The 19,538-nt window shown below is 43.5% G+C and overlaps 1 protein-coding gene across 1 annotated transcript in view; it reads right to left on the bottom strand.

Annotated features, from left to right (window-relative positions):
* RYR3 (ryanodine receptor 3) overlaps window positions 1-19,538 on the bottom strand; it is a 721,882-nt gene that overhangs the window by 486,899 nt on the left and 215,445 nt on the right. The window contains exons 8-10 of the mRNA XM_060262621.1: window positions 18,947-19,040; window positions 9,763-9,837; window positions 4,541-4,697 (exon numbers count right to left, since the gene is read on the bottom strand). Coding sequence (XP_060118604.1) covers window positions 4,541-4,697; window positions 9,763-9,837; window positions 18,947-19,040 — 326 coding nt within the window. The remainder of the gene's footprint in view (window positions 1-4,540; window positions 4,698-9,762; window positions 9,838-18,946; window positions 19,041-19,538) is intronic.

Below are 19,538 nucleotides of genomic sequence, written 5' to 3'. Positions count from 1 at the left end.
TTGGGCAAGGGAACGGGGGCCATGAGTGGATGCACGGCAGCCCATATCTCCTTCAGTGTTGAAGGGGCTTTTCAGGGTTTGGCCTGACAAATGTTCATCTTCCTTTGAGGCCACACTTTTTCATGCTGCCTCTTTGGTGGCCTTTTTCAGCGCACTGCGGATTAGTGAGTTGGTAGTGCAGTCGAAAAAGGATACCTCTGACCGAGCGCTTCGTGCCAGGGACATCAAATTTGAAGGTGGGCAGGCTTGTCTGACAGTCCGGTGGTCCAAGACGGACCAACATCAGAAAGGCTCAGTCATCACAATTGGTCGGTGTGGATTGTCAGAGCTGTGCCCTGTCACTGCATTGGAGTGGTATATACGGCTCAGGGGAGAGGACGATGGCCCCTTGTTTTGCCATAGTGAGCCCCCCCCCTAATGAAATATCAATTCTGGACAGTGACTGGTAAGGCACTGGCGAAGTTGGGGTTAGGAGGGGATAAATTCGCCACGCATTCATTCCGAATTGATGCCGCATCCACCGCGGCAGTTATGGGATACACCCCTCTGGCCATACAGCGGATGGGCCATTGGCGGTCAGCTGCCTACAAGTCATATGTGTGTCTGCTGGTATTTTAGTAAGGCTGTGAGGGGGGAGAGCATGTTATATTCGTTGACTGTTGGCATGTGTTTTCTGGGTTGTGACTCTTTTCTGTTTTTCAGGTGCTGTAGCTCGTAGTGAGAGGCGTCGAATCCTCATCTGCGAGCACAGTATGGTTTTCTGGGCTGCCCCAGAAGATCACTAGTTGGTACCCAGCTGGGGCTCAGTGAGTGGGCAACGGTGGAGTGGCTGGGTCGCTGTGGCCTGCGTTGGCCTGGGATCATGCCACTTCTGTTCTGTGGGAGGCAGGTGCCTCCCCCACACATCCTGGTTATCCACCTCGGTGGCAATGACCTTGGCTTTATGAAAGGAAAGGTGCTTTCATTACATGCACATGAGGATTTGCAGGCCATTAAGCGGAGATGGCCAGGAGTTCTTTTGGTGTGGTCAACAATTCTGTCACGCAGAGTCTGGCGGTGTGCCTTATCCCCTGCTGGGATTGAACGTGCCAGGCGCAAGGCCAATTGGGCCTTGCAGAAGGTCATGGAGGGGGGATTAGGGATGTTTTTGCCCCATCCGGCTATTTGAGTTGAGAATGCCTATTTGTATAGGCTGGATGGGATACATTTATCTGAGCTTGGTAACCGGGTCTTTTTGGAAGAGCTTAGGCAGGGGTTGCGGTCGGCTCTGGGCCGTTCAGTGGGCGCTAATGCCTAAGCAGAGGCTTGGCATTGGCGGTGGCAGGATGAGGTATGGGCTACAGTGTTTGTTCAGGGGAGCACCTATGGCCCTGTACCAGTAGGTGCAGGTGGTCTGTATGAACTGCAGATGGGCTGTATGGCTCAATGCTGGGAGTATAGATCACGGCAAAGCCTGACTGGGGCAGATCTTTCCAGAGGGATTGATGCTGGCCGAGGTAGAGTTTGGGCCTGGCCGCTCAGAATATTTGGCGTGTGCTGGGGGCAGGGTGGCTCACCCTCTAAGGACAAGGCGGGGTCCTTTGTTTGACCCCAGGGCTTGTCCTGTTAGGCCTATACCCCTTGCCATTCTAGTTGATTAGGTTATATTTAATAAAGTGGCCTGGTTTATCCAACATACTGTGTCAGCCTCTTCATTCCGACTGGGGGGGGGGGCAATGATGGTGGAGGCTCCCCTCACAAATCCAGCTTCACTATAGTAGCAGCTCCCCCCAGTCCACCCTACTCCAGCTTTGCAATGGTTGTGGTAGCTCTGCCCCAGCCCACCTAACCCTACCCTCACTGCAGTGCATTAATGGTCCAGTTGCAGTGGAGGAATAGGAGTTCTACACTCACAAAGACAATCCTCTTGTAGTTTGGGGGATTTAACCTCATCTCTTTTTTCAGTTTTCAGATTTTCCAGTTGCAATAGGGGGAGTAAGTGTTCTGCACTTACATAGGCAATCCTCTTATAGTTTGGGAGATTTAACTTCACTTCTTTTTATTTATTATTAAGTTTTCAGATTTTCCTCCAAATCTGGGGAGCCTTCCATGTTAGCTGAAAACTCTGCCTTCTGACAGTGGTCCCAATCTATAGATTTAAATGCTAAGTACAGTTCAAAGTACTGCTACTAACTTCTAAAGCCCCTAAAAGGTTGCCACCTCCCATACAAATTTGTCTGAATATTGTACTTGCTTTGCAGGCCCATTCTCAGTTGTTAGATGGCTGGCTGCCAGGGATAGTGTACTCTGTAGCAGAGCTTTGACCATAGAATGCTCTACCTGTGCTACTCATCAGCTGGGTCCAGATTGGCAGCCTGGGGTGGCATTGTGCCAACCAGGAAGTGGGCCAGCACAAAAAGAAGCACCCTTGGACAGCCAGATGGCACATGGTCTACTGCCGGAACATAGGTGGGGTGCGTGCGCCTGGGAGGAGCATCCACAGCACTGAAGCGCCCCAACCACTGAGTTCCTTCCACTTCCCAGCCAGCCAGATGGCTGGAAGGTGCCTTGGAGGCACTTGACTGATTTTTCTGATGTGACTGGGACACGTAAGGATGGGGTAAGTGTGGGATCGGGACGGAGGACAGATGTGTGCATATGGTTGCGCTTTTTTGGACCGCCTCCATCCATCCTGTCCCTGTCCTGGCTTAAAATGCTGGTCTGGACCCAGTCATCTAGTGCTTTTGTATACTGCCAGGTCATGTGGTTATATCCCAGCTTTTTTATCAATTGGGATTTTTTTTTTAAAAAAATCCAGGGGATAAAATTTTGGGTGGGGGGTCCATAGGACTTGGCTGCTTCTTCCAGGGGCCAGCTGCCCCCTAGCTTTCTCTTCTCTCTCTGTCGCTCTCTTATGCGCGCGCGCTCTCTTTCACTCACTGTCACTCTCTCTCCTGCTCTCTCTCTTGCTGTCACTTTTGCTGTTGCTCTCTCTTGTGTGCTCTCTCTTGCTGTCCCTTCCTCTCTCCTGCTCTCTCTTGCTGTCCCTTCCTCTCTCCTGCTCTCTCTTGCTTTTGGTATCACTCTCTCCTCTTGCGCTTTCTCTCTCACTGTCACTGTCACTCTCTCATGCTCTCTCTCTCATTTGCTCTCTCTCCTGCTCTCTGTCACTCTTGCTGTCACTCTCTTGTACTCTCTCACACACTTGTTGTTGCTCTCTCTCACTCTGTCGCTTTTGCTTTTGCTGTTGCTCTCTCTCATGCTCTCTTTCTCTGTCGCTCTCAGGGGTTGTTTTGTAGAAAAATAGGTGGTGGAGCTCATCCAGGGATTGTTATGCAGCTGCGCATACTATCCAATGGACAAGGAGGTAGAACTCTCAGAAGGAGGAGGTGGAACTTTCAGAAAGGTTTAGGAGCTGTGCTCCTGTGAGCTCCCACTGAATCTGAGGCCTGGTCACTCTTTCTTCTTGTACTTTCTCACTGCCACTCTTTTTTCTTTTACTTTCTCACTGTCGCTGTTGCATTCTCGTGCTTTCTCTCTCACACACTCACTGCCACTCTCTCTATTGTGCTCTTTCTCTCCTGCTCTCACTCACTGTTGCTCTCTTTCTCCTGCTCTCTCTCTTTTGCTGTTGCCACCTCCTTTCACTCTCCCATGCTCTCTCTCTGTCTCTCTCACTGTTGCTCTCTCGTGCTCTCTCTCTTACAATGGAGGAGAAATAGCCTGGGAATGGAGAGGTCCTAAAGAGGGAAGGGGAGGTTGCATAGAGCAGCCTGGCCCTCCTCCCCACAATAACTACGGGCCTATCTACACATGCAGCCAACATAGATGCTGATTCATATGTGCATGTGCAGCTATCCACATTCTAATAATTAGGTTCCAGTGAAGCAGCCCTATTGGTTTGCACATTCATTATATATGATGGGTTGCGCATCATTACAATGGATCTAAACTTATATCTTTTTTTTCTGCCTTTCAGTTTTTTCTTCAGTTCTTAAAGCACAAACTTTTGTAAGAAAATAAGTTCTTTATAAAAGCAGTTGACACTATCCAGTGGGTTCTAATTTAAAGATTTGGGGGGATGGCAAGTGAGGAAGACTGAACTTTCCCCCCAGCTACCCCATAGACTGCCCCAAACTATTTTTTTTTTCTTAACTGGGCTTCAGAACTGGCAAAGAAGCACCTGCAAAAGGAGCTTCGGGGATAATATCAGTATTAGGCACAGGAAGAATTGAGCACCTCAACTGCATATTCCTTTTACTAAGTTGGCCCCCAGCAACTACTTTTTTTTAAATATATTGAGCAGATTTGAACTTAAAGAACTTTTATGCCCAGCTAAGCCATGACATGAATCATCTTTCAAAGAATAACATTCATAGAGAATTTAAACCAAAGACCTTTATTTCTTTTTTTATAGTATTTATGTAACAGAAATTATTTAAACCCAGTATCTTTTTTCAGATTTGACAGACAAGAGAAATTATATGCCAAAATACTTTTGAGAAGCTACAAAAATATATATTTTTAAAACGTGTGGCTAACCAGGAATTTATTGTGTTACCTTTGATGCTCTGAAACAAAAGGAAGTCGATTTTGTGTCAGCCTTTTCTTTGTCTACCAAGACAAGCCCTTGATCTTCTGTAAGGGCTAAAAATTGTCCTGTTGTAATATGTCGAAGGCGAAAAGGCTGTCCCCAGCGAATGTTACTCCCACTCCAGCTTAAAAGAAAAAAGAAAATGGTTTACATAGGAAAAAAAGGGGGGCGGGAATTAAGAAGACCATCAGTAGCTGGGTCCAGACTGGCGGCTTCAGGTGCACAGTAGGCATCCCAAATCAGGTTGGTTTAAAATGGAGCAGCCAAATCCCATTCAAACACTTCCCCTGAGTTGCCCGTATCCCACTTGGGGGGCACTTTGGCACAGTTGTTGTGTACCATTCCCTTAGCTCAGTTTGGCTTTCTTTTCCCCCCATTCATTTCAGTGGTCATGCACATATGCACTCATGTGTTCACGTGCTTGGTACAATAAAAAAATACCAGAAACAGCTTGGGGCGGCCTTGTGGGCTTACACTGCCAATCTCCCTCTCTTGCACAATCCCACATTCAGACACCTGGGAAGACAGATGGCATGCAGAAGGATTTGTTACCACTTTCAAAGTAGTCACTTTTGAGCCACCTCAGAGACACTGGAGGATGGGGTGAGTACAGGAGCGGGATGCGAGGCAGAGGTCTACACTTGACCTTGATTTTTTAATCCGTCTACGAGCTGTCCCTGTGTTGGCTTAAACTGCTCATCTGAACCCAGCTAATGATTGGTACATTAAGGCATCTAGTGAACCCTATGACCCAGCAGAGGACACACCACACAAGACCCACAGGCCACTTGCTTCCATGAAAAATAGAAGATTGTCTCAGAGGCTGTGGGATGACCTCCCAGTTCATGCTTAGGGAGGCACACAGAGGTAGTGGACCATGGCTCTCACATAAGACAGCAACATTCCTCTACCTGTCCCATATATGGTTTCTTGGAAGCAATGTCACGTCATTGGTCCAGCAGCCATTTTTTTAAAAATTATCCTGCAACTGCTAAATGAGAAGTAGCCCACATCTCTCTTCCCGGCTCAGGTTTTTATGATGCCCATTCATCTCCTCCTATGGCAGGTAGGCTAAATGGGCTCTTTCCTGCTGAAACCCAGTTCCTGCTTTTCCTGACTCTCCCTCTCCTGTGAAAATAGACAGTTTGCCCTCTGTTTCCCAATCTTAACAGTATGATTCCACCAAAAAAACCTTACTTTTAGACCCAATTAATTTCCATGAGAAAGAATTAAATCCACTTACAACTTCTACTGAGATAAAAGCCCCCAAATAGCTCAAAAATCTAAATACTGCTCATTATTTCTATCTTTTTTAGCCTTTTAGTATTACTATTTTCATGTATTGCTAATACTATCAGCTCAAGATATTTTATTGTTGAAGCTCTATCTCAACCTCCACCACTGCCTTCTCCACCTGGAACACCTTGACTTTTCTGTTTTCTAAAACCAGCCCAACAAGCCACAGATGTCCTATAGAGATTCCCAGATTCTTTCCTTTCACAAAGTTCAACTATTTATTTGTTTAAAACTGTTATATGCTGCCTTTCCGCACAATCAGGGTCCACAAGGCAGTGAACACAAAACCATCAAAACATTTAAACAATTAAAATATTGTTTAAATTATTCAATTAAAAACACATAAATAGGGGTGTGTATTCAGAATAAACTGAACTGAACAAATATCCAGAAGATACCTTACTGGTATTTGGCGGGCGGGAGGAGGGGGGGGAGATTAATTCAGTGAAATACACATCAAAAGATCAGATTCAGCTACCAATATAGCTGAGCCCAGATAAAGGGGGTTTTTTTTGTTTTGGTTTTATTTGGGTTAGCTCTACCAAGGAGAGGATCAGTTGGGGGCAGTAGGAGTTGAGAGCTCCGTTATGCCTCAGTTGGTGGACTCCTCAAGCCAGGTCTACATGCATCAGTGAGAAAATTTCTACATTGCATACAGATACTCGGGCCAGCTTTCCTTGACTGGGTGTCCCAGTGTCATGGATCAGGCAGAACCAAGGGTTCCTGGAGGGCAGTCAAAGTTCAAGTGGGGGAGACTGAGTCAAGGGCCCAGACCAAGAAGTCAGAGCCAAGACAGCCATTGCTGAGGGATCATCCAAGAGGCATAGTCAAGCAGTACAAGGGTTATACAAGAGCAGAAGTAAAGCAGAGCCAAAAAACAGTCAGAAGCTGGTCCAAGGATCACGTAGGGAAGGCAGGATCCAAGGCTGTGGTCACAGAGTCAGTGTTAGATAAATGTGTTGCTTCCATGTCTAATAGCCTTCCTTGGATGGTTTTTGTAGGCATATGCCTAAGGGTCCAATTTGCAGCCAGCTGCTCAGGATTAATTCTGCAACTACTCAAACAGCTGGTGTTGGGTCAGGAGGCAAGCACTCTGTTATCTCCCCCGGAGTCCTGCTTGTGGCCAACCATTGGCTGTGAATTTTGATCAACCTAGAGTTTGTCCTCCAGCATGCTGGCTTCTGATGACTCGGATCTGGTTTCTCTTCTCCTGTGCAGTCTTCTTCTCCTGAGGAGTCCTCAGTGAGCCTTGACTGACCCATGACACCCAGCAAAGGTCTGTGTATGGCAGTGAGAGATTTCTACACTGCACACAGATCTTGAGGCCAACTTCTCCTGCCCAGGGGTTTAAAATGCAAGGCAAGAGAAGCCTCTTAGTCAGGTCTGTGTGCAGCAGTGAGAAACATCCCCCTTTTCCATCTTTATTGGAAACTATGGGGGATGGGGGAACCATCTTCTGGGGCCCATAGAGTTGGACCCCCTGGTCCAATCCTTTTGAAAATTAGTGGATTTTTTTAGATGTGATGCCCCTACCTCAAAAGCAGCCACCCCAGAGCCCCAGATACATCTAGATTGATTCTCCATTATAGCCTATGGGACCATTGACTATTAGGGGGGGAAATGACTATGGAGAAAAATAATGGCAGTCCTGAATATTTCCCTGAATCCCAATACCATACTGCTATTGAGAAATAGCAATATTTTTGGGAATCAATATACCCGAAACCAAAAAATACCAATTTTTTTGTGCATACCTCTACACATGAACACCACCAGAAGGAGGGCCAATAACTATTACAGATGAAACCATGTCAGATGAAACAAAACAAGTCTTTACCTGCTGGCAAAATATACCAATAGAGGAAAACAGACGAATCTCTCTGGAGAGAGAGTTCCAGAGTTTTGGTGTCATGATGGAGAAGGCTCTCTCTTGGATCACCACACATCTAGTCTCAGGTGGCGGGAGCAACCAAAGTAGGGCCTCTGAAGATGTGAGTAGGTATGTTCGTATGGGAGAAGGCAGCCCTTAAGGTATATTGGTCCCAGGGTGTACAGGGCTTTAAAAGTTAGGAATGGGCATGAACCAGCTCACAAACTAAAGTTTGTGTCAGGTCAACTGGCACAAACTTTCCATGGAGGTTTGTGGCGGTTCATGAATGGATACATTTCCAGACAGACTGTCTCCATTCAAAAAAATGCTTACCAAACTTCAAAGCAACAGAGGGCAGAATTCCCCAGCCTTGGAAACCCTGCTGATAGTTTCAAAAGGGTTTACCTCCCTTTGCTGGCATTCCTCTGCGTTCACTTCTCATTTTCTTGCACTGAATTTGTAAAATCCCACCCACCCCTCTTGCTTGGATTGTGTTTCTGTGTTTGACATCTGTCATGATGAGCTGGCATTGCCACAATGGCACTGCTTCTGCTGGGCTTGCAAAAATGCCCCCCTTCAGTTTCTACTGCAGAGATCCTCTGGTTTGATCTTATTCAAAAATGTCCCCGACTTTCAGTTTCTACTGCAGAGATTCTCTAGGGGCGTTTTCGCACAGACCTTAATCAGCAGCGACGCCCCTCTTCACCGCGCAGGATCGACGCGGATTTCGCACTAATTGCCGCGAAGCACCCGGAAGAGCCGGAAAGTCCCGCGTCATTTGCGGCGCAAACAGAAACCACCAAAAACCAGTTTCCATTTGCGCTGCAAAAGCCGCGGGACTTTCCGGCTCTTCCGGGTGCTCCGGGGCAATTAGTGCGAAATCCGCGCTGATCCTGCGCAGTGAAGAGGAGCGTCGCTGCTGATTAAGGTCTGTGCGAAAACGCCCTAGGACTTTGATTCTGTTCCCTTCTATTGCCCTTGCTTTTTTGCTGTTTTTTCCCTCCATTGGAAACAATGGAGGCACCTTCTTTGTGGGGGTATAACCTGGACCCTGCAAGTCCAATCCTCACCAAATATGGACAGCAGGTAGAGGAGAGACAGCTAGAGATCTCTGACAAGTGTGGTGTCTCTAGTTTGCACAGGATCTGTTCTATATACTCCTGAACCTTCTGAACCTGTGCCTGCCATTTCTCCAGAAAGCACTTTCCTGGGGACACCTTCTTTGGGAGATTGTAACTTGGACCTTGTAAATCCAATCCTCACCAAACCTGGAGGGCAGGTAAAAGAGAGTCAGCCAGGGATTATCTGTGAGATTGGTGTCTCTAGCACTCCAGGGAGCCATACTACCACATCACCAACTTCATTAACAGAACCAGTTCATTTAGCCCCTAAAAGTTTATGACAGTTTGTGGTTTGCGAACTGGGCATGCCATGAACTGTGAACCAAACCACATTTTCCCAGTTAATGCCCATCCCTAGTCAATACCAATTGAATTGAGCCTGGAAGCAAACTGGAAGCCATCACATGTGGAACAAGACTGGAGTAATATGGTTCTACAGTCCATTCCAGTCATTACTCTTGCTGCAGCATTCTCTACCAACTGTAACTTCTGGACAGTTTCCAATTTCATTGATTAATGATTGTCTAGGCAATCAAAATGATACTAAACTCTCACAAGAAGAAAGAATCTCATGAGAGTTTGGGAAGTTCCTATAAGGCGTGCTTGGTTTGCCACACTGTTGAGTTATTTTTAACATCCTGGGAGAAGAGAGCATAAGGAAGAAAGCCTCCAGTTCCTGGATAGAGAGAGCAGAAGCAACAGGTCTCTGGGCAAATGAGCAGCTGGGAATATTGCTGCAGTCTCAAAAACACCTCAGTTTCCCCCTGCTAGAGCTGGCACTGATTAGTACGGGCATGCCACAAGACAAAAAAACTGCTTGAATTTACTATTTACAGAATCAAGATGAGAAGCTATACTTAAAATAATCTCAATATAATTTAATGGAGATAAGATCAAAATACCTTATACGAAGAGGTTCTACTCTCCACAACGACCTTGCACGTGCACCAGCTCCTCCTGCTTCATAAAATACCCGTCTGCAGATAGATTTTTATTTAGAAAATTAGATTTTACAAAGAATCTATGTGAATCTAAATCCAGTAAATCAATACTTCTGATACATTTCACTGAGCACTCAAAAAATGCTTTCATTCACAAAACATACTTCATCTATAGCCTTAATCTATAACACTGAACTATGGTTGGGTACTATCTGAATGCACACTTCTTTCCTCTTCCATTTATATTCAGTTATAAACAGGCATCTTGTGACATGCTAAAAACTGACAAAATTTTATTCCAGCATTGCTTTCATGGTTAAGTTCCTACTTTTCCAGATATTATTAATGGAACCTCACTTTGCAAACAAGCAGCAGCATCAAGAAGTCATGAAATGCAAGAAATACTGAGTGAAATGTAATTATGGAAAAAAATCAATAACCAAGCAATAACAAGAGCATTTATTAGCTATGCTATGCTAGTTAACACCCTGCAATGGGTTGTGGAGTCGCTGGTTTTGTTCAATCAATTAATGTTTACTGCGATCCAAGATCAGAATCACTGGTTTTGTTAAGATAGTTTCAGAGGGCAGCCGTGTTTGTCTCTAGTATAACAGCTAGATTCGAGTCTAATAGCATCTTAGAGACCAACAAGATTATTGATGCATAAGCTTTCAAGAGCCAAAGCTCCCTTCATCAGATGCCAGTATCTGAAAAAAGGGAGCTTTCACTCTCAGAAGCTTATTTCCAAAAAATCTTGTTGGTGTCTAATCAGAAACAGAATATCCTTATAGAGTGAAAACTGCTCCCTTGACTTCTGAATACTGCAATTTTTAATAGAAGATATATCCTTTTGTTTGTAAGAAGCTATATTAGGTTAAGGAGCTATCTCTAAACAAGGAAAAGCCACCCAAGACATGTGAGAAAGTGGTATTATTTACATTGTATTTTTGCATACTTCATTTTGTGAAGCACTTTGAATCCCTCACAGGGGAAAGGTAGAAGGGATAAAATATTTAAGCAAATAAATATTTTCTAGGATGGAGTGCATTTCAGTAATGATGCATTGGATTGGTTTGAGCTGACAACTGGGTGATAACTGGGGGCATTCTGTTGTTATATATTTCAGGCCCATTTTATAATAGTGTGGGGTGGGGTTAATGGATAGCCATTTGAGTAGTTGGAGTAAAGGCAACTCAACATGTCTGGACATTGTGTGTATGTTAAGTGTCATCAAGTCACTTCTGACTTACAGTGACCCTATGAATTAATGACCTCCAAAATGTTCTATCATTAACAGCCTTGCTCATATCTTACAAACCGAGGCTTCTTTAATTGGGTCGCCCATATCATGTTGGGTCTTCCTCTTCTGTTGCCTTCAAGTTTTCCTAGCATTACTGTCTTTCCCAGTGACTTTTGTCTTCTCATAACATGACAAAAGAATGATAGCCTCAGTTTATAATTTTAGCTTCTAGGAAAAGGTCAGGCTTGATTTGATCTATAACCAATTTATTTGTCTTTTTGGTAATCCACATTATCTATTAAACTCTCTCCCAACACTTAATTTGAAATGAATTTATTTTTTTGTCAGCTTTTTTCATTGACCAATTTTGACACCTATACATAGTAATGGGGAACACTATAGTATGAAATATCTTGATCTTGGTCACCAGCAACACATCCATACATTTAAGGATCTTTTATAGCTCCTTCATGGCCCCTCCCAGACTCAATCTCCTTAACTAGTACATATCCCCAGTATGGCGTTATCTCTGTTTCTCCACTCAGGAATGCCTTTTATAAATCTTTCAGGTGTGGATCCCTATCTAAGGAGCTGGAGCAAATGCAGTTAAAACTGACTGCTTGGTGCCAGACAATGGATTATGCGCTATGCTCAGGATGATTAGTGGGAGCATATGGATATATGTTTTCAATGCAATACAAGACAATTCCTGTTATATGGTTGTACAGTGATGCTCAGAAAATGGACCTTTTGGGTTGACTGGTCCAGGCTCAAGATTGTCTCAACCATGTATCCATATAATGAAAATCTCATTGGTAACGCTCAAGTACAGGAGAGGTTTTTGTGGGCAGCAACAGAGGAAACACTGCTCTAAGTCAATCATGAAAATGTTTGCACAGTGTACAGCCATGCATACACCCATGACTGTGCCACTAACCTGAAGGTATGAATTATTGCCTGATGTGAAGTAATTGTAGATAAGGAGAAAGTGACAAAGCTTGGTAGCAATTTACAGCAATCTAAATTGGATGTGATGAAAGCACAGATCTTCATGACCGATCATATTTCAAGAAGCATTAAAGCTCCTGTTTATTTTTGTGGCAATAGACTTACATGGATTCAATTAATGACTTCCAATTTAGCTCAAATAATAGTTAGCCTTTACAGCCCCCCCCCCAAAAAAAATGGTTTGTGTTTGCCCTTCAAACCTGCATAGCAAAAAAAATTATTCACAGTTTATTAATTTCAGCTTAAAAGGCAAGCAAAAATAATAGTTTACCATCTGAATGTAACTTTTTACTTTTGGTGAATAAAACAAGAAGTTATTAATGTGAGCTGAATATGCCAGGTGTATGCAAGCCTAGGGCTTGTTCATGTAACAGCAGGCCACTGTTTGGCATTATATCTGAACCATACAGTTTGGTGTAGTGGTTAAGTGCGCGGACTCTTATCTGAAAGAACCGGGTTTGATTCTGCACTCCTCCACTTGCACCTGCTGGAATGGCCTTGGGTCAGCCATAGCTCTGGCAGAGGTTGTCTTTGAAAGGGCAGCTGCTGTGAGAGTCTTCTCAGCCCCACCCATCTCACAGGGTGTCTGTTGTGGGGGAGGAAGATAAAGGAGATTGTGAGCCGCTCTGAGATTCAGAGTGGAGGGTGGGATATAAATCCAATATCATCTTCTTCATACTTGGATGCAGGGCTTTTTTTGAGCAGGAATGCACAGGAACACAGTTTCAACTGGCTTGGTGTCAGGGACTGTGGCCTAATATGCAAATGAGCTCCAGCTGGGCTTTTCCCACATAAAAGCCCTTTGCGAAACAATGGTGACATCAGGGGGTTTGGTCTAATATGCAAATGAGTTCCTGCTGGGCTTCTTCTACAAAAAAAGCCCTGCCTGGATGGCACAGGCTAGTCCAATATCATCAAATTTCAGAAGCTAAGCAGGGTTGGTCCTGTTTAGTACTTGGATGGGAGAACCACAAAGGAAATTCAGGGCCACATGTAAAGGCAGGTAATGGCAAACACAAACTGTCTTCTCTTGTCTTTAAAACCCTATGGGTTTATGATTTATGGTTTATTAGACTTATGTCCTGCCCTCCCCGCCGAAACAGGCTCAGCGAGGCTCACAACCAACAAAATCACAATAACATTTCAACCCATTAATTCAACACATTAATTACATCAATTTAAGTTAAAAAGTAAAACATTAAAACAGTCAGGTGCTAATATCATTTGATGTCATTTCATTTCCAATGGTGTTCAGTATTTATTAGGTATCATTCCTTACTGCTATATCGGTACTCCAGAATCAATTAAAGGCTAGCCGGAATAGTGTTGTCTTGCAGGACTTGCAGGACTGGGCAAGGTCCCGCGAGGCCCTAACTTCCTCTGGCAACTGGTTCCACCAACAGGGGGCAGCAATCAAGAAGGCCCTCTCTCTGGTGGATTTCAATCTTGCCTCCCTTGGCCCAGGGATCACTAATAGATTTTGTGTTCCAGATCTAAGTACCCTCTGGGGAACGTGTGAGGAGAGATGGTCCCTAAGGTAAACAGGTCCTCAACCATATAGGGCTTTAAAGGTAATAACCAGCACCTTGTAGCAAATCCGGTATACTATTGACAGCCAGTGCAGCTCCCAAAGCCCCGGCTGAATGTGCTCCCACCTGGGGAGCCCCAGTAGCAGCCTGGCCACTGCATTCTGCACTAGCTGTAGTTTCCAGGTTCGAGACAGGGGCAGCCCCATGTAAAGGACATTACAGAAGTCCAATCTCGAGGTGACTGTTGCATGGATCACAGTTGCCAGGTCGCTTTGCTCTAGGAAGAGAACCAACTGTCTTACCCGCCGAAGTTGAAAAAAGGCGGATTTAGTAGTGGCTGCTATCTGGACCTCCATTGTTAAAGAAGGCTCCAGTAGCACCCCCAAGCTTCTGACTTTAGGCACCGCTATCAGTGGTGCACCATCAAAAGCTGGTAGGGGAATTTCCCTGCCCGGACCACTGTGACTCAGGCAAAGGACCTCTGTCTTAGTCAGATTCAGCTTCAGTTGGCTCAACCTGAGCCATCCTGCCACAGCTTGCAGCACCAGGTCCAAATTATCTGGGACACAGCCAGACTGCTCATCCATCAGTAGATAGAGCTGGGTGTCATCAGCGTACTGATGGCAACCCAGCCCATACCTCCGGGCAATCTAAGCAAGGGGGTACATATAGATGTTAAACAACATCAGGGAGCGCACCGCCCACTGAGGCACACCACAATTAAGCGGGTGTCTCTGGGACAACTGTCCCCCAATCGACACCCTTTGTCCCTGACGAGAAAGGAAAGAGGAAAGCCATTGCAAGGCCAACCCCTGAATCCCTGCATCGGCAAGGCAACTGATGGTTGACCGTATCAAACCCAGCCAATAGATCTAACAACATCAGTACCACTGAACCGCCTCGGTCCAGATGCCAAGGAGGTCATCCACCAGAGTGGCCAGTACTGTCTCCACCCCATGACCTGGGCGGAAGCCAGACTGATGGCAATCTAGGATGGAAGTGCCCTCCAGAAAGCTCTGTAACTGTAATGCTACTGCCCTCTAAATAATCTTAACCAAAATGGGTAGGTTTGAGACTGGCCAGTAATGTGCCAATTCGGCTGGATCCAATGTGGATTTTCAGCTCTGAAGTGATGGCACTTTACACATGCACACTGAGCTGTACATGTAAGGTGAAATAAACATCTCTAAGAATTTATTATGGCATAAAAATAAAAAGTCTATATTTTACCCTGACTATAATGACAATACTTTTTGTATTGTTGATTGGTGATTTTTTAAATAGATTTTCCCCCAACCTATCAGTCACATGGTGTCCAAGGAGGCTAGCCAGAGTCGGAAAATAATTTGCACACATTGGCTAATTAAATTACCAGATTCAAAGTTTGGAAGCATTTGTCAAGTCAAAATTCAAGTCCCGTAGCACTTTAGAAAGCAATGATTTTCCCACGGTATGATTCAAACCAGTTACTGACATTTAAACAGGGTATTGATTTGGGATCACCAAATAAAGACAGCATTTTTAACTATACTTTATTTCTGAACTGCATGAGATTAACATAGATTAATATTAATCTATAGGATTGCTACAAGGATTGAGAAGAACTAGAATTCTATTCTGAATACTTAGGAATGAAAAAGAAATTCTATACTATGTTGGCCTGATTTTCAAAGGCACAGGCACATTAAACATGTTTAATTGCAAATGCAGGACAAATACATAGGATACAATGTACGTGATTTATGAATTATTTAGAGAAAGAGAAGCCCTGAGAATCATGTAAATACTTACCAAAACTTCAAGTCTTCTATAAAGTCTGCCCTAATAAACCAGGACAGTTAGGCCGTAGGGGATGACTTGGGGGACGGAATGGTGTCCTGTGCTATCAGGACTCAGTCCTAGGACATAGTGTCAGCAGTTCCAGAGGCTTCTTCCATATGTCATCCAATCCGCCTGGCTTCAGGGACACCTGCTGGCCCAATGCCCTCTTTACCAAAGTATTTTCTTAAGCAGTGATCTTTTCCTATTTTATACCTTGCTTGATTCTGCCCTGAACAATCCTATGGATCCTAGTGTGGATCCTACTTGTATCCTACCACTCCACTGAGCCAAGTTTATTTAAGTATTTATACTTCACTTTTGGAACATGTTTGAATACATGTTTGAAGACTTCCTCCAATCTAAAAAAAACCTTCCTCCAATTTATGTGGTTCTTATTGGAAGAAGAGCCACTTAAAATGGAAGAAGTTTCCTAAGGCCAGAGGAATAGGAATCCCAGCTTCCCAGTCCAAGAGAAGGATCCCCTGATTTAGGGAGGGCTTCCCCACTGCTAGCCAGCTGGCTGGCAGGGGAAAACCCGACTCCAAAACGACAATGAAAAACTGGAAGTGGCCCAAAATGAAAAACTGGAAGTGGCCCAAGAACCTGGAAGCGCTACCCCCGAAGCAGCCATTTGAGTGTTCTTTTTGCTTTCCACTAGCAAAAGGGACCACTCAAATGGCTGCATCTCACTTCATATTTTTGGGCCACTTCCAGTTTTACCAGCACCCCAAGAAACAACCCCCAAAGGCCCCCAACAGCAAGGTAAGGGGACCTGGCAATTCTAGGAAAGGTATTGGAGGATGGTTGGATCCACCTCTCTGACGTCATTCCTGACCTCATCCATGTTTCTGCCTAGTCTCAGACCTAATCTCCATAGATACTGGCAGGTTGCCTGTCTCCACTATTTGGTTGCTGTGATTGGTCCAACTCCCATGGGAGCCATTTTGTTATGGGGTCCATCAACCATTCTCAAAATTCTGAAAATGCCAACAGGATCAACAAAATTGGATCCCCTGCATTATAGAAGTAAAATCATTACAGGTTTCTGACCTCATTAATTTATTTCTGTGTCTTAGCATTTATCTTAAATTACCTGAACAACTCTTCAAACATTTGTAACTTTTTGTTGTAGTACAATAGAAAGAAGATATGCTTGAGAAGACTGGCACAATGTATCTTTTTTGTATTTTCTGTATTCTGCTCAGCACATCATCAATGTTCCTTTTGACAATTATAATGATTATATATCCTAGCCAATGTTTAAGCTTTTGTTCATTGTTTTATAGTGTTCTATAATGATATGTATCATACAACTCTCTTGTTCTTGTTAGAAATGCTGAAATTATTCTACCAAATCTAACAATGAAAAAGCTAAAGTAATTAACTTCTTTTCTGACTTGTCAAAAATATTTCAGAAAAGAGCCTTTGTAATACAGCTCAAATAGACTGTTCTAAAAACACCAGAGGCTGTTACTAGCAGCCTTCTAGCAGCAATGTATCCCCCACCTTTAAAATAAAACCCAAAGTATTAAACTACAAAATATAACAAAGGGTGCTCCACTGCTATATACCAACATGCAGCTGACAAATCTTGCAATGATAATTATTTCTGCTATCAAGCAAGGTTTAGGAAGGAATTTGCACTTTTAAAAATATATTATTTTGTTCACTATTCATAATTTGATTTATGTTAAAAGTCATGAGTGTGTTAATGTTTTTATAATACTATTACTTGTTTTCTATTGATCTGTCTCCAAATTTGGTCTCTTGACTCTTGAAGAACTCCAATTTGATTATTTTCAAGTATCCTAAGCAGGAATTTTTTTGTAGAAAAAGTCAAGCAGGAACTCATTTGCATATTAGGCCACACCTTGACACCAAGCCAGGCGGAACTGCATTCCTGCTAAAAAAAAAAAAGCCCTGATCCTAAGTAAGGTCTCTTTTGGTATGGCTATTATAAACAAAAAAAGCATCTTTCTTTTAAGTGGAAGCAGTCTCAACATGTGATCTCAGGAGATCAGAGGTATGGTGAGGGCAATAAACAGATTGTTCGACTAGAAGACAGAGGTGGGATACTGTATAACTAATGACAAAAATATAACAATGTGCAAGAACAGCTGCCTTGATCATATAACAAACCAAACGGCCTTGCACATATCTGTGCAAATACTGAAGGTGTAATAGTAAAGTTCCTTTGATGAAAGCCTGATGGACAAGGGTTGTTTTTTGGGGCGTGGGGGGTAGAAATAACAATCATGGTGATTCCACAAAATAAAATAATTTTAAATGTTCATAATTGGATAAGTAGAAATGTTTGTCACTTCTAATAATAGGGTGGGATGCCTTTGATGTTTGAAAAAGATATAAAACTGCAGAACAGGATATAAGTTTCTCCCTCAACAAACATTGTGATGCTTTAGATATAAAATGCCTTTTTCTTCCTTTCCTTCTTTTCCTTAGAAGCCCTCACGTCTTTAGCAGCAGCCTCTCATTTCCTCTTAGCAACAGTTGACCTGGCTTTTAAGAATGCTTTTGACCCTTCTTCCAGAGCTACTAGACCTCTGAACAGATAGATATGAATTTCTTGGAATGCCAAAGCACACATATTTTCTCTGGTGGTGTCCCTGGATCAGGTGGAGAGTAATGTTCAGCAACTGCGTTCTTCTTCAGTGCATACAGTCCCAATGTGGTTTGGGACCATAGCACATGGAGAGAAGGGATTTAGACTGTGAACTCCTGTGTAGCCTGGAACTTCACATGTTTCTGTACCTAACTTAGGGATGCCAGTTAGAGCCTGGAAATCTTCTGGAATTATAATTGATCTCCAGATCACAGAGATCAGTTCCCCCAGAGAAAATATTTGCTTTGGAGTCTAGACTCAAAGGCATTATAAACCGCTGAGGTCCTTCCCCTTCCCAAACCCTCCCTTCCCCAAACTCCGCCCCCAAATCTCCAAGAATTTCTCCACCTGGAGTTGGTCACCCTACAGCTGGGGTTATGCTCAGCGAAAAACAATGAATAATAAGGTGTAGAGGGTGTAGATTTTAACTAGATGGGCTGGAGTTTTGGTGATTAGAAGGTGGGATGTTGTGTATCATACTGCTATGCACAACTTCAGTGTATTTCTGATTTCTTTTCACTGGCCATGTATCATATTTGTCCCCCCCCCCCACACACACACAAATTATGGTTTGTTTTTGTGCTTATTTATTTAGGATTTACATTTTACCTATAAAATAATTGCATTTATTTTAGTGAAATCACCAGGTTTATGTAGTTTTCTTACTTGTCACTGCATGCCCAATAGACAAATTAGGACTCAGATTTTCACCTTTGCAGACAGCATGTGTATTTGGAATTGTGCCTTGCTAGAACTAATACTGATACCTTTGATTACATCTATTAATTGTGGAGTCATTTTATTGCAGTGATTAGAGTGCAAGACTAGGACTTGGGAGATATGTGTTCAGATTCTCACTATCATAGCAGTAGCCAGATAATATTGTGAAATAAAATGTACAAAAGTATAAAATATACAGTAACTCACTTGTGAGGTGAATCATTCTGTTCTGTAGATGGGACTGTCAAACACTCGTCATGACCATGAAATAAGCGCAACACGTGTCCTCCAAGAAGATATCCTAGAGTTGAATAATATTCATTACATTTGTGAAAACAGTAACATTACCACCTGTCAAATTTCATGTCTTTCAGTAGCTGTATAAATCTTATGGTAGGGGTCCCCAATGTGACACCCATGGGCACTATGGCTTCAACCAAAACCTTTCCTGAAGAGCAGTCTTTAATGCAGATCTCTCTCTGTGCTTCTCTTGATTGGGCCAGAGAGTGAAATAATTAGACAAACATAATCTACTTTTTCTGACACAAACCTGGGATTCAGACATAAGTTAGTGAAAACCTAAAATGACTTACCGCAAAGTAAAACTTCTTCAGTAAAAAGAAATTCAGAACATGGTAGTGTAGTTTGAGGAGTGAGTTATCTAAATTATTCAAACATGGCTCAGAGGTTTAACATGCCCTTTCACAAAATTTTCACAAGCCATCCCTGTTTCCCAAAATTAATCATTTATACAATAACCAGTACTGCACAGTAGTGGCAGGTGCTCCAGAAAGGGTAA

The sequence above is a fragment of the Heteronotia binoei genome, chromosome 21 (assembly GCF_032191835.1).
Source record: "Heteronotia binoei isolate CCM8104 ecotype False Entrance Well chromosome 21, APGP_CSIRO_Hbin_v1, whole genome shotgun sequence".
NCBI lineage: Eukaryota > Metazoa > Chordata > Lepidosauria > Squamata > Gekkonidae > Heteronotia > Heteronotia binoei.
Note: the sequence above shows the minus strand (reverse complement) of the source record. Positions and strands in the feature narration are given on the sequence as shown.